We start from the raw sequence: 24,006 nt of genomic DNA, 5'->3' as shown, positions 1-24,006 counted from the left end.
ATAAATGATACTTTTAGAGTAGGTAGAGTATAGTGGGACGATAAAACTTGAACTCTCTCCACCTCTCTCCTTATGCCTGATTTATATACTGAATTGCATGCCGGTGTCACACAAACCGAAAATAGGTGATCGTTGGTATAAAGTAAAGTTACTTTGTAGATTATTGCAAAACATATATAACCACTATATACATTTCTGCCATGTTATTTTTATTTGAAAACTTGTGAAATGGGACATTCTGCATAATGAGTCCTACTTTTGGTACTTTAAGAACATTTTGATACCAAAATAACTATTTATAACATATTTCTACATTACAGTATTGATTTATTTTTAAGTAAACAGAGTTAGTGTTGAAGTGTCCTTGAGCAAGACACTGAACCCCTAATTGCTCCTGATGTGCTGGTTGGTGCCTTGCATGGTTTCTACCGCTATCGGTGTATGAATGGGTGAATGTAATCTATATGTAAAGCGCCTTGGATAAAGGTGCTATATAAATGCACCATTTTACCATTTACTGTCCTCCTCTCACACTTTATCTTGTCTATTACTGCTCAACTCTCCTTGCCTAACCTTTTTCCTCCTCCTTTCCCTTCCTCTGTCCTGTCCTGCTCTCCTATATCCTGTCTGTCCTGCTCTCCTCTCCTATACCCTGTCCTCAACCGTCCAGGCGTTTAACGTGATAAACGGAGGTTCCCATGCGGGCAACAAGCTCGCCATGCAGGAGTTCATGGTACTTCCTGTCGGGGCGGAGTCCTTCAAGTAAGAGCTTTGAAATGTTACACTGTATATTGAAGCAACATTCTGTGTCAGTTTGTCTCCCTGTCCCAATGGAGAGAGGCAATTGCAACAATGTCAGAACTATGTACACTATATTGTTCTATATCTTGCGACACCCCTTACCCCTTATCCCTAAACGTATTAATTTGATCATGAACATTAGTGAGGACCAATTATAAGAAGATGAAAAGTGGTGAAGTGGTCCTTTAAAAAATTATTGCAGGGTGATCATAATAAGCGATAAACCCGACGTGCACGGTCGGAGCTGGCGTGCGCTCATGATGGTGCACTGGTTAAGGGAGATAATAATCAGATTACGGTAAGAATTCCCAGTTAAAAGGTTGATGATTAATAAGTGAATGACTGAGTGTTCTTTCTTTCTTTCTTCCCTCACCACCCCCTTGCAGGGAGGCATTGAGGATAGGCTCAGAGCTGTACCACACACTAAAGGGGGTGATACAGGAGAAGTATGGCCAGGACGCCACCAACGTGGGAGACGAGGGAGGCTTCGCTCCCAACATACTGGAGAACAGTGAGGGTAAGGAGAGGTTCAACCCTACATACTGGAGAACAGTGAGGGTAAGGAGAGGTTCAACCCTACATACGTACTGGAGAACAGTGAGGGTAAGGAGAGGTTCAACCCTACATACTGGAGAACAGTGAGGGTAAGGAGAGGTTCAACCCTACATACTGGAGAACAGTGAGGGTAAGGAGAGGTTCAACCCTACATACTGGAGAACAGTGAGGGTAAGGAGAGGTTCAACCCTACATACTGGAGAACAGTGAGGGTAACTTTTGTTACCATAAGTGCATTTTGAAGCCAATACTTTTGTGATTTTACTCTAGTAAAATTTGAATTCCGGACTTTTACATTTTGAGTATTTCTACATTGCAGTAGTGACACTTTTACTTCCACCACTGCTCACTTCCCCTGATGTCTCATCTCTCTCTCCCTCCATCCTCCCTCAGCTCTGGAGCTGTTGCAGACAGCCATAGAGAAGGCAGGTTTCACGGAGAAGGTGGTGGTGGGGATGGACGTCGCCGCCTCAGAGTTCTACCGCGATGGGAAATATGACCTGGACTTCAAGTCCCCGCCGGACCCGGAGCGCCACATCACGGGAGAGGAGCTGGCTGACATCTATCAGGGCTTTGTCAACAACTACCCAGGTTATTACAATCAATGTAAAGTCTGTGGAAACTGCTCTACCAACAAATCTGCAATCTGTCTCCAGTGTTGACGAAAAATGTTCGTCGACTACTTTTCTTCCATCGACGAAAACAAAATAAAAACTAAGCTATATGATGACTAAATATATTGACAATTTCGTGTTATGGACGGAGTAGTGGAGAAGAGAACTAAAAGACAAGTAATTTTATGTTTGGTTGCAGTCGGGTGTGAGCTTGTAGATCAGCTATTTTCAGCATGCAACCAAGTGTAAAAAACATTACGACGCCATCAAGGCCTGCCAAAAAACTGTACATTTTCGTCAACAAAGTCTACAGTTGACACTAACGCACACATTTCAGATAACGATGAAATGAAAAATCAACACTGGACTGTCACTAAAACACCCTTTTCTTTCTTTCCGCTTTCCTTCACTCCCGTCCATTGCAGTGGTGTCCATCGAGGACCCGTTCGACCAGGACGACTGGGCAGCGTGGTCTCGCCTGACGGCCCAGGTGGGGATCCAGGTGGTCGGGGACGACCTGACGGTGACCAACCCCAAGAGGATAGAGAAGGCTGCGGAGGAGCGCGCCTGCAACTGTCTGCTCCTCAAAGTCAACCAGATAGGCTCCGTCACCGAGGCCATACAGGCGTAAGGCCTTGTGTTATTATTATTCACTTTACACTATAGACCATGCTGTCACTATTACAAATTTAAGATGACGATTAATTGGCACACAAATAATTGCGATTAAATAATTAAAAAAATGATGTTTTTAAACAATTGGAATATTACAATTTTTATTTATTTTTGCCTTTTAGCCTTCATATAATCACAAAGCTCTACTTTACACTGCAAGTGCAACATCACCTACTGTATAGTGCCTGCCCTAGACCACATCAATGAAGGCTCATGTAGAGAAATATCTGGCATTTTACAAGCAACATTTTGGGATGTTTGTGAATCTTTATATGAATTTATAATTGCCGGTGCCCTATTTGAACAGGAAAATCCTTTTGAAGCTATGGATATATGCCATAAATGATATGCCAGTGGTAAAACAGCTCTGAGAATTTTTGTCAAGCAACATTCTCTGACACGATGGAATATGAGCATTGGCAAATTACAAGTGCAACCACAGGATCAGATCGTTCATAATGATACCCAGACTTTCTGACAAACCCATCTGAGCATTACAACCAAATCTAATTAAAAACAAATCAGCTGTAGCTACAGATTGTTGACTGTGACAACCTCTTGGAGAGCAAAATGCCTCTGAGATGGATTATAGGAGAACAGCCCCTTTAAGGAAGTATGCCTCTATGCAAGGCTGTATGCTACCTGCTCTGACCAAGGACACCTATAGTACTGTATGTACATTACAACCTATAGAGAATAGCTGACCTGCTATCAATCACACTGTATAAAGGACACATGTGGACACATGTAACCTCCCAAGGACAGACACACACACACACACACACACACACACACACACACACACACTCTGTCACTCATCTCTCTGTCACCATGTTGGTCTCCAGGTACAGGCAGCATGCTCGCGTACTTGTGCACACTCACGCACGCACACATGCACAAATGTGCACGCACGCACGCACGCACACACACACAGACAGACAGACAGACAGACAGACACACACACACACACACACACACACACAGTCACTCATCTCTCCGTCATCATGTTGGTCTCCAGGTACAGGCAGCATGCGTGCGTACTTGTGTGCGCACACGCACACACACACACACACACACACACACACAAAAGAGCATACATAAAAAGGTAGCAACAGAAGGTTTTATGTAAAATGGTCTGCTAATCAGATGTATCAATTCCCAGTGATTGTGATCCATGTACTGTATTAGTCTGGCAGCCTGGGGTATGGAGTGGGACATTTGGTATATATCTTTTTTTCTTTTGCCTAAAATATTGTCTACATACATTCATGAATCCACTTGCTGACCGCCGGCTGTCGGTATTTGTTTTGTAGGGGTTTATATGCGACCATACCACAAAAAAACACTGCTTGGAATGGATTCAGAATCATGAAAACCCCCTAGTTTGACATGTCACATGCTACATAAAGCATAATGAAATTTGTATTATTGTCTTATATATATATAGGAGGTTAATGATATGGTCACATATATCCCCCTATAAAGAAATTGCTCAGACAGCCGGTCAGCAAGTGTATTCATGAATGTATAGATAATATTTTAGGCAAAAAAAAAACCAACTAATAAGCCTACCAAATTTCCCACTTTAAACAAAAGAAGCTTGCTGTTGGCTACCGGACTGTTTGGGGAGAGAGAGAGAGAGAGAGAGAGAGAGAGAGAGAGAGAGAGAGAGAGAGAGAGAGAGAGAGAGCAAGCAAAGGAAGAGAAAACATGCACTTCAAAGCAGTTTTGAAGTGCACGTGTGTGTGTGTGTGTGTGTGTGTGTGTGTGTGTGTGTGTGTGTGTGTGTGTGTGTGTGTGTGTGTGTGTGTGTGTGTGTGTGTGTGTGTGTGTGTTTCAGTCAGTGTCAGTGTGTCACTCAGCAGCACTCATGTAATTCATCTATAAATCATGGTCCAGTCAGAGGCAGTGTATGTCAGGACCAAACTGGACCATAAGGACTGGACAAAATTATGACACAATGCGTCAGTCAACAAATAAAAAGAGCAGAGATACAAGCTCACAAACACGTTGCATTGCAACACGCTCAGCTATTTTTGAACATTGATTTATTTAGCTATATCTTTTGATGTGTAAAATACAGGAGTGTTTTCCTGAAGCACAGAAAATATGATCAGCATGCATGTGTGTGTGTGTCTCTCTCTCTCTCTTTCAAGGTGTAAGTAGGTCAGCCAACAGCTCCTTAAAACCCATTTTGGGCGGGAACCCCTTTTGGTGTTAGCATTATGTTATGCTTTAGCTGTAAAGATAAAGCACTACAAGCTCGTAGCGCGCCACTATGAGCTTGTAGATCTGCTATTTTTGAAAAATCGAAGAACGACTGACATAAACATAGCTTTTTCAGAAAACTGTCAGGATGTAATCTGATCTCACTCAGGTCAAAATGGGTTAACAGTGTCACACACACTCTCTCTCTCTCTCTCTCTCTCTCTCTCTAGGTGTAAGCTAGCCCAGGCTAATGGTTGGGGAGTGATGGTCAGCCATCGTTCAGGAGAGACAGAGGATACCTTCATAGCTGACCTTGTAGTGGGCCTTTGCACTGGACAGGTGCGAGCGCACTCACACACACACACACACACACACACACACACACACACACACACACACACACACACACACACACACACACACACACACACACACACACACACACACACACACACACACACACACACACACACACACACACACACACACACACACACACACACACACACACACACACACACACACACACACACACACACACACACACACACACACACACACACACACACACACACACACACACACACACACACACACACACACACACACACACACACACACACACACACACAGTTTTATGTTTTGCCCGGCCTCAATCATTCATTCATTCTTTTACTTCTCTCCCTCCCTTTCTCAGATTAAGACTGGCGCCCCCTGTAGGTCTGAGAGACTGGCAAAGTACAACCAACTTGTGAGGTTAGTGCTGGAAAAGTATCTCTCTCTTTTACACAGTGGTGGGAAAACTACTCAAATGTTAAGTATCAACATTGTATCAATACTACAATGTAGATGTACTCCATTGCAAGTAGAAGTCCCGTATTCATAATGTAGAAGTACAAGTATCGGCATCACAATGTACTTAAAAGTATACTAAAAGTAAAAGTAGTCATATTGCAGAATGTCCCATTTCACAAGTTCAAAATGTGTACAAAATCTTTTAAAAATAGACAATCTACAAGCTGAAAATGCTTTGCATTGCGACACATTGTGAGCTTGTAGATCTGCTATTTTCAAATGGCATGAAATGTTTGAAGAGTGAAGACGTTAATGTATGTTTTCTAATCAAAATTAAAATCTTGAAAGTAAATAGTAACTAAAGTTGTGAAATAATTGTAGTGGAGTAAAAGTACAATATTTGCAATCACGGTTAAAACTGTTTCGAAGCATTCCTTGGAACTGACCGAATGATGCAGGTATAGAGCTCAGTTTTAAATAATTTTGGAGTTCATTCCTGGACGTTGGGCCGCTGACAGAGAAGGCTGTCTTGCCCAGCTCTGTCTGAGCATGAGGAACCTTAAGCATTAAGAAACCACTAGAGCGGGTCTGATAGGTGCTATCGTTCAGTTCCAACAAGGAGCAAATAATCAATCAATCAATTGATTGAGGTGATCCTATCAGTCAGTGAAAAGATGCTGCACGATAGGAACTCCTGTCAGTGATGATAAGGCAGGTACTGCTTACCGACTGCTCTTCCTAATTGTGAGGACGGTTCAATACATTTTAACTAAACTTCTATCTATATCTAGTCTACAGTATATGTACATAATCTACTGTTGCTATCTCACTATCTCTCAATATGATTGATTGTCACATAATCATAACAAAAACAATGTACTGGTCATAACAAATTGCAGATTTGTCGTATAATCTTCTAGTTTATCTAGAACATCTTGCGGAAGAGGGACACAGTCTGTCAGCAACCTGTCAACTGTCTCAGAGCTATGCAGCTTAGAGCCTTTAGACACGCCCCCCCTCTACTGATGTCATAACCAGTGACACCCATGTGAGCCGTGCAGTCAGTAGACGCGTGTGTGTGTGTGTGTGTGTGTGTGTGTGTGTGTGTGTGTGTGTATGAGTGTGTGTGCATGTGTATGTGTGTGTGTGTCGTGCATGCATGCTGGGTAAGCGGGGGGGGGGGGCACCTTGGATTTGCTGCTAAACTAATCCCATTGGAGTTCACAGGAGAGGAAAGGGAAGGAGGAGAGAAATAAATATCCCTAGATAAGGGTGAGAGATAGATGGTTTAAGGAGGGTGATGGATTATAATATTAAGGGACATAAACAATTGTCTATAAAAAAAAATATATATATATATATATATATATATATATATATATATATATATAGCGGCCTTGGACAGTTTTCCAGCAGAGCAGTATGCTTCAGAGCAGGTGAAGCACCTGGAAGGTGTGTGTGTGTGTGTGTGTGTGTGTGTGTGTGTGTATTTATTTATAATGTGTGTATGTATTTATTTATAATGAATAATAATAAACCCATGTGCTCCACTCCCTGCTGTTCTGCTGGATAATAGTCCATATGTCACCAAGGCTGCAGAAAGCATGTTGCTGTGACCAAATAAATCACGGTTCAACAGAGGTAACGCCTACACAGAAACAACAATACACAGATTCTAACTATGATGAGGAGCTGGAGTATGTCTTTCTTGAAATATTGATCTCTAAGAAGGACAGGTGATAAGTAGATCATAAATTCATAATCATAATACACTTTTCTCTTGAAGCTTCGTGTTTAAATCGGGCGACTTGTGGATGGTGATAAACAAATGTCTCAACCCAGTTAGTCACTGTTTTGCTCTTCAAAAGCATTGTGTTGATTACAAAACACCAACAACAATCGGATATTTCAGGACCTAAATGTAGTATTTACATTTTCTCTCTTGCATAGTCTTTAACTAACTAAAATGAATAGGGAAACTACTTTTGATGAGAAATCACTTTTAAATTATTTGGGGCAAAATGCTGTAACGCTATACCCAAAATAGGTAAGGCAGGTTGAAAGTGCTTAAGCAGTAAAAAATAAATAAATAAAATGCGTCACTCAGATGTTTATTGTTTATGATGAGTACAGTAAAGCCATTGCTTTGTTTTTACTTCACTTTCTCCCTCTGGTTTCTCTCTAGGATTGAGGAAGAGTTGGGTGACCAGGCTCGCTTTGCAGGCCATAACTTCAGGAACCCCAGTGCTCTGTGAGACTCATCAAACCAGACAGACTGACCCGCAGTCACTGACTGAATGATTGATTGAAACCTGAATGAAACGGACTGACCAGTGACTACTTTACTGTACTAAACAACTGACTGGATGAATCACCAACTGACTGACGGACGGAGGGCGTGGAAAACAGGAAAAAAATACTTGTATTTTGTGTCCTTGAATAATAAACAATAACACATTAGACATAAGACTTGACCGTGTACAAAGACAAGACTGCACATGCAGATTCAGCACCATATTATATATATATAGGACAAAGAAAACCGAAGCAAAAAGACTAAAGAGAAATTATGCACTGGATTCATAGCTAGGGAGATGCTGTACGCACGCACGCGCACTCACATACGGTACAAACAACACATACACAACTGCAGTGGAGCTACATTTAAAAAAACTAAAACTAAACAACAAAAGCCAGAGATGCACTGTTGTTCTAGTATTTCAAGACTAGAGAGCTGAGGAAGGTCGCAAGACCGAAACGTTGCTCAATAACGTGTGCGGATGTCCCTCCTTTCACATGATCATACTCTCTGTCATCATCGCACCTGCTCTAAATTGCCTACCAGGTGTGCGGAAGTCTTCTCTCTACAAGACTAGAGAGCTACAATGGTAGTCATTAAAAAACAAAAAGTCCTCCACAATGCAGTGCATTGGTTCATAATCACAAATGTGTGCCATTATAGGCTATAGCTGAACAGGCAGATTGTCACACATGCACACACAGCTCTTTCAACTATCACATGCCAGGCCTGGCTCTTGCACCATCTGATGGCTGAAAATGGAACAAAACTTGAATTTTCCATACCAATTCCTCTCTGAGGTGGTGCAGCAAGGTGAGCTAGCCTTCAGTAATATAAATGAATAAAAGAAGGTTGGGCTACTACTGTATCTCTAGAACATGAAATATCAGACAGATATGCACTGACATGATGTAGAATAGCCTAATGGAGACGAGATGGCAGCATTTTTAACTGTTAAATGAACAGAGTTTACAGAAGAAACAGTTTGGATTGGCCAAATAAAGAGAGCCATTTTCAGGGACTGACTGAAATATAGTTGATGGGGACACACACACAAACACAAACACAAACACACACACAAAACACACATGTTGCACATTCTTGCGCTCACTCACCATGAACACAAAAACTGCACTTGTCCTTCCCGACCTTGCTCTTTTCCACTTCTGTCCATGTCTTTTTTGCCTGTCCTCTTCTTTACTTTTATTCTCAGTGTGGTTTCTTTGTTTGTTGATGTCCCCCTCTCTGGCACTGTCTAGTGAGCTAATCTAGTGAGCTAATTTAAGGCTTCCGGTGGACGATCTCTTCAAAATAAGAGTACCTCTAGAGTATTGAAAAAAAGTTTAATTTGCACATTAAAACTACAAATTAAGCATTTAAATGATGCTATAAGACACACATTATGTTTCTGTGTAAAAACAAGTAATTAAATAATAATAATAATAATAATAAAGTTATCTAAATGGATAAATGCTATTCACTGGAGTGCATGGACTTCATAAAGTGGACACTGGACAAAAGACGGCTCCGCGAGGCAACTATCTGGACATACCCACGCGTCCGGGGAGATGTCCTCTACCACACCCCACTCTCCGCTAAGCGGGAGAGGTGTAAAATTCACAGCAGCAGAGCTTCTACTGGGGTCAATGCAAAATAATTACCGTTTCCGGACCCAGAATGGACACTGGACAAAGAGGCCTCCGCGAGGCAACTATCTGGACATACCCACGCGTCCGGGGAGATGTCCTCTACCACCCCACAGTCTCCGCTAAGCGGGAGAGGTGTAAAATTCACAGCAGCAGAGCTTCTACTGTGGTCAATGCAAAATAATTACCGTTTCCGGACCCAGAATGGACACTGGACAAAAGACGGCTCCGCGAGGCAACTATCTGGACATACCCACGTGTTCAGGGAGATGTCCTGTACCACACCCCAGTCTCCGCTAAGCGGGAGAGGTGTAAAATTCACAGCAGCAGAGCTTCTACTGTGGTCAATGCAAAAAAATTACCGTTTCCGGACCCAGAATGGACACTGGACAAAAGACGGCTCCGCGAGGCAACTATCTGGACATACCCACGCGTCCGGGGAGATGTCCTCTACCACCCCACAGTCTCCGCTAAGCGGGAGAGGTGTAAAATTCACAGCAGCAGAGCTTCTACTGTGGTCAATGCAAAATAATTACCGTTTCCGGACCCAGAATGGACACTGGACAAAAGACGGCTCCGCGAGGCAACTATCTGGACATACCCACGTGTTCAGGGAGATGTCCTGTACCACACCCCAGTCTCCGCTAAGCGGGAGAGGTGTAAAATTCACAGCAGCAGAGCTTCTACTGTGGTCAATGCAAAATAATTACCGTTTCCGGACCCAGAATGGACACTGGACAAAAGACGGCTCCGCGAGGCAACTATCTGGACATACCCACGTGTTCAGGGAGATGTCCTGTACCACACCCCAGTCTCCGCTAAGCGGGAGAGGTGTAAAATTCACAGCAGCAGAGCTTCTACTGTGGTCAATGCAAATAAATTACCGTTTCCGGACCCAGAATGGACACTGGACAAAAGACGGCTCCGCGAGGCAACTATCTGGACATACCCACGCGTCCGGGGAGATGTCCTCTACCACCCCACAGTCTCCGCTAAGCGGGAGAGGTGTAAAATTCACAGCAGCAGAGCTTCTACTGTGGTCAATGCAAAATAATTACCGTTTCCGGACCCAGAATGGACACTGGACAAAAGACGGCTCCGCGAGGCAACTATCTGGACATACCCACGTGTTCAGGGAGATGTCCTGTACCACACCCCAGTCTCCGCTAAGCGGGAGAGGTGTAAAATTCACAGCAGCAGAGCTTCTACTGTGGTCAATGCAAAAAAATTACCGTTTCCGGACCCAGAATGGACACTGGACAAAAGACGGCTCCGCGAGGCAACTATCTGGACATACCCACGTGTTCAGGGAGATGTCCTGTACCACACCCCAGTCTCCGCTAAGCGGGAGAGGTGTAAAATTCACAGCAGCAGAGCTTCTACTGTGGTCAATGCAAATAAATTACCGTTTCCGGACCCAGAATGGACACTGGACAAAAGACGGCTCCGCGAGGCAACTATCTGGACATACCCACGCGTCCGGGGAGATGTCCTCTACCACCCCACAGTCTCCGCTAAGCGGGAGAGGTGTAAAATTCACAGCAGCAGAGCTTCTACTGTGGTCAATGCAAAATAATTACCGTTTCCGGACCCAGAATGGACACTGGACAAAAGACGGCTCCGCGAGGCAACTATCTGGACATACCCACGTGTTCAGGGAGATGTCCTGTACCACACCCCAGTCTCCGCTAAGCGGGAGAGGTGTAAAATTCACAGCAGCAGAGCTTCTACTGTGGTCAATGCAAAGAAATTACCGTTTCCGGACCCAGAATGGACACTGGACAAAAGACGGCTCCGCGAGGCAACTATATGGACATACCCACGTGTTCAGGGAGATGTCCTGTACCACACCCCAGTCTCCGCTAAGCGGGAGAGGTGTAAAATTCACAGCAGCAGAGCTTCTACTGTGGTCAATGCAAAAAAATTACCGTTTCCGGACCCAGAATGGACACTGGACAAAAGACGGCTCCGCGAGGCAACTATCTGGACATACCCACGTGTTCAGGGAGATGTCCTGTACCACACCCCAGTCTCCGCTAAGCGGGAGAGGTGTAAAATTCACAGCAGCAGAGCTTCTACTGTGGTCAATGCAAAAAAATGTACCGTTTCCGGACCCAGAATGGACACTGGACAAAAGACGGCTCCGCGAGGCAACTATCTGGACATACCCACGTGTTCAGGGAGATGTCCTGTACCACACCCCAGTCTCCGCTAAGCGGGAGAGGTGTAAAATTCACAGCAGCAGAGCTTCTATTGGGGTCAACACTCAAAAAAGTGCCGTTTCCAGACCCAGAATGGACACTGGACAAAGAGGCCTCCGCGAGGCAACTATCTGGACATACCCACGCGTCCGGGGAGATGTCCTCTACCACCCCACAGTCTCCGCTAAGCGGGAGAGGTGTAAAATTCACAGCAGCAGAGCTTCTACTGGGGTCAATGCAAAAAAATGTACCGTTTACCGTTTTTATATACTGAAAAGAATAGCAGTGTTCATGTGCAGGAAGACAGCACTAGTGTAGATGAATCACATTTAAATCAAACCAGCAGTGTTCATGTGCAGCCGATAAAGCCTGAAAAGAATAGCAGTGTTCATGTGCAGGAAGACAGCACTAGTGTAGATGAATCACATTTAAATCAAACCAGCAGTGTTCATGTGCCTATAAAGCCAGTTGTTGTGCACCACGCATTTCATGAGAGCACTGTACATAATCAGTCTGTACAGACTCTGAGTCTAGATGCTGTAGAAATAGATCACTCGTATAGCACTGTACATAATCAGTCTGTACAGACTCTGAGTCTAGATGCTGTAGAAATAGATCACTCTTATAGCACTGTACATAATCATTCTGTACAGACTCTGAGTCTAGATGATGGTACTGTTCAGAGTGTCATGGGACTATCTAGTGCTACATTAGGACCCTTCAAACACAGTGCCATTGAACCTACTACCTTTACTTTGAAGTCTTCAGAATGGGACACTGTAAACTCCTTAAGAGTCAAAGGAAATAAATATTTTAAGATGTATGAATGGCAAGAGCTGTTTGCCAGCAAAGTCAAGGAATCGAATCCATATTGTATAATCCGTTTTGTTAATCACTAATTTTCTACCGCTGTCGTTAGAAAATCAAGCAAGCCATGTCTGACAATCATCATGGGATGCCACAGGGGGGATCATTAAGACTAAACTAACAGAGAAAAGGATTTTGTATTATGAAATTATAGTAAGTTCATTTAATTCATCAACTCCTGTTGCATTCATGATCTCTGAAGAACATACTCAATCGGCTATAGAGGAACTACTCACACAATTGAGATGCAAAGAGAAGGAGATATTTGGTACAAACACAACACCGATTCAGATTAATAGTGACAGGTCCATAGTGCTTTTAAAAGCCAGTATGCGTATCTTCAATCAAGATAGCATGAGTATGTACTTGTTACGCTGCTGGAGAATAGTGGTAGGAAAGGCAGATAACAAAGATTTAGATTTCTGTACCATAAGGGCATGTAAAAGTCATTGATTTGATGAAACAGGCAAGTCACATTTGCAAACAACAATACATACACAGAGATAAGAGGTATAATTTGGCTATGTACATCTTCAGCACTTTAGTTAATGCCAAAACACTACAACAAACAAGTACAATAGTACAAGCTGCTTGTATTGTACTTGGTAGTAAAAGGAACTCTAGCGTGGTGCAAGCCAGTCTTGACACCATCATGTCTGAGACACAGAAACTAGCGCCACAGAAAGAAAATGTTGATACAAAGCATGATCGACAAGACAGTCCATATGACACTGTGATTGATCATGACTTCTTTGGTGATTTTGAGGATGTCAGTGAAAGTACATCTCCCTTCAAAAAACATTTTGAAACAGTAAGGACTGAAGCCAATAAAGCAATGAAAACCACCAATGACACAGGTGAAAATACCTACCATGGGGAACTGATTTTAAACAAGCTGTTCAAGATGCTCTCAACTATTCCAATATGGTCAGATCTCCTCTCAGGTGATTTGCAGAGATTCTCTGGAGCCTATGCTGCACAAATAAACCTGTGTAAGAAAAGCACAGCTATTTCTGAGGCCACATTCAAAAACACAAAAGTGTTGCTTTTACGAAATGAGAAACACAGACTTGACGAATGTGTACAGCACATGCGCTTATTTTACAACCAGTCAGCCATAGATTTCTGTGACAAAGCAGCATACAGAACAACACAGGTAGAGTGCGTAAACCCAGCACCATGCACCTGTAGAAAATTGGAACAAAAAACGAAAATTGCCTAAACATCTTAGGGGCTCTTATCAACACCGGCCATCCCGACATTCAAAGATGTTCTTACAAAATCAAAGCTCAGCAAGTGTGCCAGACAAAACAAAGCCACAAATCAGAGGCACAGAGACAGGATTTTGCAATAGTATATGCAGGTTTGCAAATAATGAAAATAATTGTTGGCTAAATGCAACTCTACAATCTATACTGCAGTAGAAGCTCTGCTGCTGTGAATTTTACACCTCTCCCGCTTAGCGGAGAGTGGGGTGTGGTAGAGGACATCTCCCCGGACGCGTGGGTATGTCCAGATAGTTGCCTCGCGGAGGCCTCTTTGTCCAGTGTCCATTCTGGGTCTGGAAACGGCACTTTTTTGAGTGTTGACCCCAATAGAAGCTCTGCTGCTGTGAATTTTACACCTCTCCCGCTTAGCGGAGACTGTGGGGTGGTAGAGGACATCTCCCCGGACGCGTGGGTATGTCCAGATAGTTGCCTCGCGGAGCCATCTTTTGTCCAGTGTCCATTCTGGGTCCGGAAACGGTATCTTTTTTGCATTGACCCCAGTAGAAGCTCTGCTGCTGTGAATTTTACACCTCTCCCGCTTAGCGGAGACTGTGGGGTGGTAGAGGACATCTTCCCGAACGCGTGGGTATGTCCAGATAGTTGCCTCGCGGAGCCGTCTTTTGTCCAGTGTCCACTTTATAAAGTCCATGCACTCCAGTGAATAGCATTTATCCATTTAGATAACTTTTTTATGTTATTTAATTACTTATTTTTACACAGAAACATAATGTGTGTCTTTACAATAACTGTAATGTAATAATAATACTATTAATGTAATGTAATAATTATTTAATTAACGAATTAAATAACCTTATCTTATTCTGAAGGCAACCGGATGTCTTAAATTAGCTAGCTCTCAGACAGGAAGTTCTAAATTAGCTCATAAGACGGAGCCCCTCTCTCTCTGATATGACCTGGTCCGTCATGCTTGAAGTTACCCCTGACCCCAATCCCTACTTTCCTTTGGTTCCCAGTTCCCACTGAATGTCAATAAATGTGTTGAAAAAGGAAATATATTTAAAAAAATATATAAAATATGAAAGCCTGTCATCTAAAATAATGTGAAAATATGTTAAATAAAAGAGATGGTACTTTACAGTTTCAATCACAATGGATTGGTCTTGTGTTTTGTGTCCTTAGAATCTTGATTTGACTGATAGAAGTCCACCTAGTGGTGGCCTAATGCAGTGGTAGGGAACCCACCTGGTTGGTAGGTAGTGGTACTACTATATAGGTAGGAAGACAGGTTATTAATCCTGAGGGAAATATCACTATTACAGCAGCAATAGTAAAAAGGTAGAATAGAATAACAATTAAAGATTAAAAAGTGAAGTTATATAAACTGTAAAATAGTTCTAAAAGCATGCGTGTGGAAATATCTAGATCTTAAAATAACTTATAAATAAAATAACACAATATGCAAATGTGGAATTATACAATTGTACTCAATAGCTCTTAAGTAGAATTGTATTGTACAGGTGTGCCAAATAGCAATGTCCAGGTGCATAATGTCCATCTATGCCTGTACATGTTTGTGGTTGACTGTAAGCCCATTTCATTTGTTATGGTCTGATGCTGGATGTGGACCTCTAGCCCCTTTTGGAGTTACCTTTTCTGTATTTTGGACGGCGTACCGCTTAAAATACAGAAAAGGTAACCGACTAAACCGAGGGTTCCGAAATGGGCTAGAGGACCTCCTGCAGCACTCCGCCAATCACTGAGGAAGGATGAGTCTGTTGTGAAGGTGCACCTTTGCATGTTGGACTACAAAACCCAAGTTCAAAATCGTGTTCATGGCCCGTTCAAATTCTCAACTCTCAAGAACTGTGTTGAGTCAATGCTGAAGATATCGCTAGTCTAAATAACACTAATACATTTCTAACAATTACTCTGCCCCTGTCCTACATACAATTTTTTCCCCACCAGACTACTGCAGCACTCCTTTACTTTATATGAATTCAGTAGGCAGTGGCCTGTAACAAATACAGATGACATGTTCAAATTCCACAACGGCCAACATTTCCTGCCTATCAGAACGTCTTTAACCGGAAATGGTACAAAATTATAGTTTTGAGTCAACTGTTTAACTCTAAGCTCACTCAGAACAAAAACAACAGTCAAGATTCCTTCTTTGTCTGCTTTATTCTTCAAGTGATTCACAGACTTCCAGGAGAGCCATTCACTGGGAAACCTGAATGACAGTTGTGTCAAAAAGTGCCTAAATAGATTCAACAAAGTGCATAAATGTTTCCAAGGTTTCCCAGCAACATTCTTACAATAAACTGGTCCCTTTTACAGTAGTGAGCACATATCAGCATCAAACACAACCGGTGATTAACACACAGTAGTCAAGTATTAAAAGCAAAGATAGATTGTAGTTGGTTAAGCAAACAAGTGTAATGCTTGGGTCGTCCACTCACAGTTAACAGTCTTTGTATTGAGTTTGTGCTTGAAATGTACTGTAATTCTGCAAACTGTTAATAAATATTTCAATCAATCGATAATATATCATTGCGATTCGTTGACACCTGTATTTATTGGGCCATTTGCCCATTTCACAATAAACTCCTCAAAACTGACCAAATACCTAGTGGAAATTGACCCAAGTTTACTCTATGTAAGGCTTTTATCATGCAAGTAACTACTGGGTTATCGTTACTACTAGTGCAGTAGACAGTGAGACAGGCTGTAGCTTATTGAGAAACAACATACAGTAACAACAGTGTGATCAAACCACTATCAGACACTTACTGTAAAGTAGACCAGTGGTTCACGACGCTGGTCTTGATAAGTTAGAACACTGATGCTTTTTATTCCGTCTCTCTGCTCGGAACTAATTTGTTTAAAATGTAGACATTTGCCATGGAATGTCAAGTGAATACATGAGCTACTAACAGGTACACTAGTGAACCAGCATAATCTGCAGCTGTATTATGTGGATCACTCAACCCACCAACACCTTGGAGAACATCTCTAAAGAGCAGCATCGTGATTGGTTAGTTTCACTGGGTCTGGTCAGTTTGATCTATGCACGGGCATTGATGATGTCAACAAACTCGGGTTTGAGAGAAGCTCCGCCCACCAGGAAGCCATCCACGTCCTCCTGAGATGCCAGCTCCTTGCAGTTGGCCCCAGTCACTGAACCTGGCAGGGAGAAAGAAAGAGAGGCAGAAATAGAGTAAATACGGCCTCGAGGGAAGGGCTCTAAAAGACTCTTTCCGCTGTTCATCATGAAACTGTTGATTGAATTAATTGTAAAAGGTGGATCATGACCAAGTCAGGAGAATAGTGGATTTCCTGATCTAAATGATGTAATGTAATGTAGAGTAAGTATTCTTATCACTTACCTCCGTAGATTATGCGTAAGGTGTCAGCTACCTCCTCTGAGACGTTAGTTCTCAGCCAGGCTCTCAACTTCTCATGGACCTCCTGAGCCTGGTCACACACACACACACACACACACACACACACACAAACACAATTACTTGATGACCTTGAGTACTTTTATATTTGCTTTATTTAGAAGGAGAGTAGAGACCGAGACAGGAAAATAATGGCATAAAAAGGGGGAAAACAACACAGGTCTCCACAGACTGAATCAAAAGGAATATAAGGTCAACGCACAGTTCAGCCACTCAATCACTTGGAGTTGTTGAAACCACTGCAGCATTTCGTGCCTTTTTTTAAAGCATATCCTACACACTAGTAGGGGATAGAATGATGACATACCTGTTCAGGTGTAGCGGTCACTCCAGTACCGATGGCCCAGACCGGCTCATACGCCAGAACCACCATCCCCCAGTCCTTCACATTGTCTGCAACATAAAAAAGCAGCACAGAAATAACAGCAAATCCAGCATCTAGGTGGCAGAGTAGCCCTACTTGACTGATCCCCCGAGGAGCATAATATCTCCCTTGGCCAGAGAGGGTTTTTCCCTTTGACTGAATCTAAGGTGGCTGCATCAGTATTGGTGAATGGTAACATTAACTGTGTTATGTTGCTTTGTACCACGTAAAACCAAAAGATCACCACCACCACCACTCACATCCAAGTGCTTTTAGCATATTTTATTGTCATGCACGGGCAGCACAACAAATGGCGGTGTTTGGGTGTAGCCTTCCTCACTGTATCAAATGCACTGAAGGCGGCTCACTCCAAAACTGTGCCTGACAATAAAATACCCTAAAAGGACTTGAAATGAGGGCTGTTGGTCTTTTCCTTTTAGTGGAATTCTTTCTGAAGCGTGCACCAGGTTAAAATACTGTTGTTTTTTAAATGTTTTTTTTTTGTGGCTTTCACCTTTATTTTATATATTTTATGGAGGGACAGACAGTAGGCTGACAGGAAATGGGGAGAGAGATGGAGTGAAGACATGCAGTAAAGGCCGTCGGGATCGGGAGTCGAACCCGCGGCACACTGCCAGACTGGATTGCCATCCAAGGTGCCTGGACCACTGAGCCATGGCCCATGTCTAAAATACTGTTGTTTGATAGAACTACTACTACTATTCATTTTGAAGTTGCCTAGTATCATGAACCGTACCAGCAATAACCTGTGTCTGAGCGAACACTACTTCGTCTGTGGTGCCGGCCTCTCTTTCCTCCAGTTTCTCTCCGACACAGGCGATCACACTCAGGTCACTCTCCAGGGCATGGGCCACCTTAATTTAAAACGCATAACAGGCAATGAGGCACCGTTCTAGACTTGTTGTGAAAACAAGAAAAACTAAGTAAAAGTAGATGGTTGATGGGGAGGCTTACCTTCTCTCCAATCAACTCGTCGCTCTCCCCGAAGACATGGCGACGCTCTGAATGTCCCAGGATCACCCAGTCTGCCCCACAGTCCTTTATCATGGCCGGGCTGGGAGAGGGTTGGGGTAGAGTGTGTGCAGTGGCGGGAAAAGTACTCAAATGTTTTACTTAAGTAAAAGTATCAATACTGCAAGCTACGAGCTTGTAGATCGTCTATTTTCAAATGGCCAAAATATATATATAGGGCTGAAGTGCTTATTGTATGTTTTGTAATAATACAATTCTACAAAGTAACTAAAGTTTTCAAATAAATGTAGTGGAGTAAGTACAATATTTGCAGCTGAGATGTAGTGGAGTAGAAGTAAAAGTATTGGAAATTGGAAATAATCAAGTAAAGTACAAATACCCTAAAAGTACAGTACTTAAGTAAATGTACTTAGGTACTTTCCACCATTGAGTGTGCGTGTGTGTGTGTGTGTGTGTGTGTGTGTGTGTGTGTGTGTGTGTGTGAGAGAGAAAGCGAGGCAGAGATGAAAACAGTACTGTAACTGTCAAGGGCACAAAGCAATGGCAGTCTAGCCTGGCTAATAAGCCAGACCGAATCAGCCGTTGGCAAAAAAGTACGGTCTGGAGAGGCTCAATTGTACGCCCATTTCCTACACCAGAGAACTGGTGTGACCAATCGGGACACGGTATGCAAAATGGGCGGGCTTTGGTACAGTGATGTTCAATGCTTGAGACCTTTGACTGACAGTAGCTCTGACCAATTGCGTCAAAGAGAAAATGTTTGAATCCACCCCCCAGGAAACAGGATCAATACACAGCATCTCCAGACTCAAATACCACATGACAGTGTGATTTGAGTCTGGCTTCAGATCAGCAGGTTTAGGTTGAAGACCTGATGCTCGCCCCAAATGACTGATTTACAAGCATTATTTTCTCATCATCACACGTCATTTCAGTTAGTGTGCAGTGCATATTCGACCGCATGCTGGACTGAGCTACAAACAACTTCTAAGTACAGTATATGAATGTTGCAAATTATATTATTTCCACAAATCCCCAATACTAACAATACATGTAAATTAACTTAATATTTTAGTAAATCCACAAAAGGTTCAGATGAGGCACACACAAACACTTCAAATGAAGAGTGCACATGCCAGATTGAGAACAAAAGACAAGAGATAAAAGAAAACCACTCGCTACCAGATACAGTATTGTGTGTCCGTACCATATCTCACCAGTGAAGGCTCCTTTAGCTACTTTGTAGCAGTTCTGGGCTGCCACACCAATTCTAGCATCCAGGTTTGAACGGGCAAAGTCCAGATATATGGATGGAGCGCCACACACTACCTCTGAGATATGCACAGGGGGGGTGGGAGAGAGAGAGAGAGAGAGAAATATATAAAGTGGCCCTTGCGGCAGTGACACACCTACATTTGAAGCAACCAGCTAGAATAAAAATGCAGTGATGCTCATGTGTGGTCCTCTGGGATATGGGGCGGGATATGGTGCAGAATCAGCACCAATAGAAAAAAACAGTAATAGTCAATCTAATAAAAAAGCAAACAAAAATGTTACCTCAAATTCATCTATTAATCCACATTGCACTTTTGGTTATAAATTATGATTCCTATCATTCCTAGGCTAACCATGCATCTCTTCAGAGCCGAACGGAAGCCTATTTCTGTGGCTTATGCTTTGCAATAGGTATAGGACACTCCAGCATACAAAATAGGCTAAATTTGCCCCATATAACTCAGTCTCTCTCACTCAGCTTAACCACTTAAAAAAAATTACCTCCAAAACAAATATATTTTTACGTAATGTTCACCCTCCTCAGCACAGAATAGGGTGGGGTGACTGGGGTCCATGTAGTTAAGAGATTTAACAGGTATGCAGCAGGCCATGTGTCCTAAATAATTTTTCTAAGGTCAGCCACATTTTATTCTGAAAATGCTGTGTGTGTGTGTGTGTGTGTGTGTGTGTGTGTGTGTGTGTGTGTGTGTGTGTGTGTGTGTGTGTGTGTGTGTGTGTGTGTGTGTCGTTGAGTTTAAGCGGTGCCCAGTTAAGTAACTTGTGTTTAGTGACGTCTCACGTCTGCAAATGTTTTCAGTGTATCTGAATTGAGAAATATTGTCCTTTGTCTAACTTCAATATCATTCAGATAATAAGAGTGAGAGAAACAGATAACTTTTGACTATGAAGGAATCTGTTTTGCTATGTCACGCGAAAAGGGCATATTTAATTTGACAGAGAAATAATGAATTTGTCTATGTCTATGAATTATTACACTTTTTTTCCTTTTTTTTGCACCGTCATGGCAATAAAGCATTTTTAGAGGGGGCAGAGAGAGACCCGAGCCCTTCCCACTTCCCAGACATTATAATGTAGCCTACTGTTTTACATGTGTTAAAAGCAGACCATCTTAATCAAAATAATATCTGACTATTAATAAGTTAATGTCCTTTAATCCTTTATGAATGAAGTCGTCGTTGCAACAACAACCCTGATGGTCTGGAGCGCCCAATGTCACACAGCACTGACAGCAGCATCCCCTACCCGGGCTACCTCTCCGTATCCTAAACATAATCTTTTGAAAACACATTCAGATGAGCGTCCAGGGCTTTAACGGTGCGTGGTTCGACAGTTTTGGACTGAGAAGAAAGAAAGACGTTTTACCGGTTTCGTCGTTCAAGCTGGCGGTGTTGAGAGTAGTCATGAGTTCTTCAAGGCTCTCCTTATTGCCGTTCATCTTCCAGTTTCCTCCGACGAAGAACTTTCTGGACGACATGTTTGGTTTGTTTGTTGCTGGTAAATATCGACAGACAGAGGCCCGACAGGTGCTGTTGCAACTTGCTTCTCTCTGACACAACAAATACGCAGCGGTCGTCGGACGGATGGGAATTGGGATGATGATGCGCGCAAGTCTGCGCCGTACGACGGTGCCTTGTGCCAAGAATAGCAGATCTAAAAGCACACAACGCGTCGCAGCCATAGACCGTAAAAAGGTCGCAGCGCGAGAAGTCGTGTGCTTGTAGATCAGCTGTTTTCGGCCCGCCCCCTAGCTGTTCATTGGCGGCCTGGGATGACACTCTCTCCTAAGGAAGCGCTTAGCCAATAATTCTGATCCTTCTGATCCGGTCTGGTCTAGAGCCGATACGGAAACGATGGATTTCAGATGACCGGATACAGTAGGAGGGCTCTAGACAGAACCATGCTAGATTATGACCTGATTGATTGATTGATTGATTGATTGATTCATTCATTCATTCATTCATTCATTCATTCACGAAAGTACAGGTCAATACAAAAAACGAACTACTAACTACTAAAACCAGAAAAAGCACTTGTTTACACCATTTTCAAATTATCAGAATATTTAAAGACATACAAAGGAAATCATGTTATATACCAGTAGTTAAAGAAAGTAAAAAAAATCTGTACAGTAAGCATTATGGAAAAATAGGTGGGGGGGACTTTAACTTTTTACAGGGGCCAGTTTCAAATAGCAGCTACCCGTATGTGCTCTTTGATAGCCGTTTTGAAGGAGTCTAGGGATTCACATGTGGCTGTTGGCAAGGCGTTTCACATTTTAGTGGCATAGGCGCGAAATTAATTTAACCCCTTTATTGTTTGAGCCGAATCTGGGTTACTTGCACATGTTTTGTGGAACTCCCTCTGGTGGACTTCGTTGACATAAGGAAGTATTTTGACAGTTACATGGTTATCTTAGAGGTGTAGCGAATCTTGTAGAGTGTAGACCAGGGGAGTGAGGCGAGTAGGTGACACACACACACACACACACACACACACACACACACACACACACACACACACACGTACATCAATCAATCAATACTTTTGTCTCTCCCTCCCTTTGTTGATGAATTGAGCACAAATTACTCCTTTTAGCAGACCTTGTATTGAACTGTACTTTCCTGTACTTGCAAACTGTTAATAAAGTATTCAATCAATCAATCAATCAATCAATCAAAAACTCACTTTCTACACTCGTATGGCGCCCCCTATAGGTCTGACTGGCAGAATACAATGTGTGAGGTTAATTCATTCTCACCTTGATTTTGATCACATAAGTTACTGGTTAGTGGTTATATAATATATGTCTCTGTCTTTGACCCTATTCCCATTGGAATTGCAATGTCTCATCACATAATGCACTAACCGTGTGTGTGTGTGTGTGTGTGTGTGTGTGTGTGTGTGTGTGTGTGTGTGTGTGTGTGTGTGTGCGTGTGCGTGCGTGAGTATACAGAGACTCCAACATGGTGTTAATGCAGAATTCTATGTTTATTAGAAAGATTTTCAACAAACATTTCATATTTTTTACAGAGGTACTGCAAAAGTGTAAAAGTACTACAAAATGCAGTTGCATCGAGGAGGGGTAGGAAAATATACTTTTGTAGGTCCAAGGAGCCAAATACTCAGTAAACACCTTGTTCATTTAAAGACTCAGCATGGCTGTTACACAGACCTCTGGCTCACCTGATGGCAAAGTGACACTGAGCCTTGTATTTTTGATGTACATCACCAGACATGCATGGTGAAAGGAATGGCAGCCATCTTGGATTGAAATCATAAGGAGCTCTGGCTCCATGCTGGTTAACAAGCGGCCAAAATGGCTGCTGCTACTCTTGCATTCCTGTGATACACATACACACTCCGAATATGCGTAGCCCAGGAACACCACTGTACATAAAATCTGCATTACTAATGTGTCAAGTTAGCTATACAATACAAATAAATTTACATATCGAGCCTTTTGACTACATAAAGTGTGGGGTATATTATACAGGTCAAATAAAAATTGATTGGTAACTCTAAAACTGATCAACAGTAATCTGTATTTTGAATTCATACTTTTAATTTGTCCAAATATTTATATTGTCCAAAAGTCTATGTGTTTAATTGCCAATTGCCATTCTCACATTATATATTACAATAAGAGCATTTCTTACCTGATAATAATTGACCATTTCAAATAGTGTGCTATGTTTCCTCTTTTCTTCGCCCTGTCATTTAGCCATCGTCTCAACAATAATAAAACTGTCCTGTACATACAGTGGGGTGCATCGTGCATCGTGTCTTTCTGTGGATGCCATTTATATTCTATGGAGTCCCATTCACAACCAGTCAGATTTGCATACATACAGTAGATCAGGAAGAGGGAGAGTGAGAGAGGAAGATCAACTATATGACCAAACCATTAAAGAACGCATCCTCTTGATATCTCCGTAATCCTAACATGTAGTTTGCTAATTTCCACCATTTCCTTTCCCCCTCGTCTCTCCTCTCCTTCCACCC

At 42.5% G+C, this 24,006-nt stretch overlaps 2 protein-coding genes across 2 annotated transcripts in view; one reads left to right on the top strand and one right to left on the bottom strand.

The window, feature by feature from the left end:
• Positions 1 to 7,928, top strand: part of LOC308331395 (gamma-enolase) — a gene marked incomplete at its 5' end in the record, with an annotated part of 11,352 nt that extends 3,424 nt beyond the window's left edge. Inside the window, 7 exons of the mRNA XM_080786818.1 lie at positions 671 to 762; positions 1,188 to 1,318; positions 1,750 to 1,947; positions 2,396 to 2,597; positions 5,084 to 5,192; positions 5,551 to 5,609; positions 7,834 to 7,928. Coding sequence (XP_080642944.1) covers positions 671 to 762; positions 1,188 to 1,318; positions 1,750 to 1,947; positions 2,396 to 2,597; positions 5,084 to 5,192; positions 5,551 to 5,609; positions 7,834 to 7,903 — 861 coding nt within the window. The 3' untranslated portion in view covers positions 7,904 to 7,928. The remainder of the gene's footprint in view (positions 1 to 670; positions 763 to 1,187; positions 1,319 to 1,749; positions 1,948 to 2,395; positions 2,598 to 5,083; positions 5,193 to 5,550; positions 5,610 to 7,833) is intronic.
• Positions 7,929 to 16,085: 8,157 nt separating this feature from the next.
• tpi1a (triosephosphate isomerase 1a) lies at positions 16,086 to 21,576 on the bottom strand. The gene is made up of 7 exons (XM_080787337.1): positions 21,367 to 21,576; positions 19,916 to 20,039; positions 18,691 to 18,790; positions 18,473 to 18,590; positions 17,659 to 17,744; positions 17,277 to 17,364; positions 16,086 to 17,073 (listed from the first exon to the last, which is right to left on the bottom strand). The coding sequence occupies exons 1-7, from the start codon at positions 21,476 to 21,478 to the stop codon at positions 16,955 to 16,957; spliced, it is 747 nt and encodes a 248-aa protein (XP_080643463.1). The 5' UTR covers positions 21,479 to 21,576; the 3' UTR covers positions 16,086 to 16,954.
• Positions 21,577 to 24,006: the final 2,430 nt, after the last annotated feature.

This window comes from Protomyctophum bolini (genome assembly GCF_963924005.1).
Source record: "Protomyctophum bolini genome assembly, chromosome: 17".
Lineage (NCBI taxonomy): Eukaryota > Metazoa > Chordata > Actinopteri > Myctophiformes > Myctophidae > Protomyctophum > Protomyctophum bolini.
The sequence above is the reverse complement of the archived record's forward strand: the minus strand, read 5'-3'. Positions and strand labels throughout refer to the sequence as shown.

What these genes read in the sequence shown, in the direction of transcription:
- tpi1a (XM_080787337.1), bottom strand. Translation starts at nt 21,478, where the DNA reads ATGTCGTCCAGAAAGTTCTTCGTCGGAGGAAACTGGAAGATGAACGGC. An exon ending in TCAGACACAGGTTATTGCTG is followed by an intron (nt 17,745 to 18,472) that starts GTACGGTTCATG and finishes TTTATGTTGCAG; the next exon opens with ACAATGTGAAGGACTGGGGG. An exon ending in CTTACGCATAATCTACGGAG is followed by an intron (nt 17,074 to 17,276) that starts GTAAGTGATAAG and finishes TCTCCCTGCCAG; the next exon opens with GTTCAGTGACTGGGGCCAAC.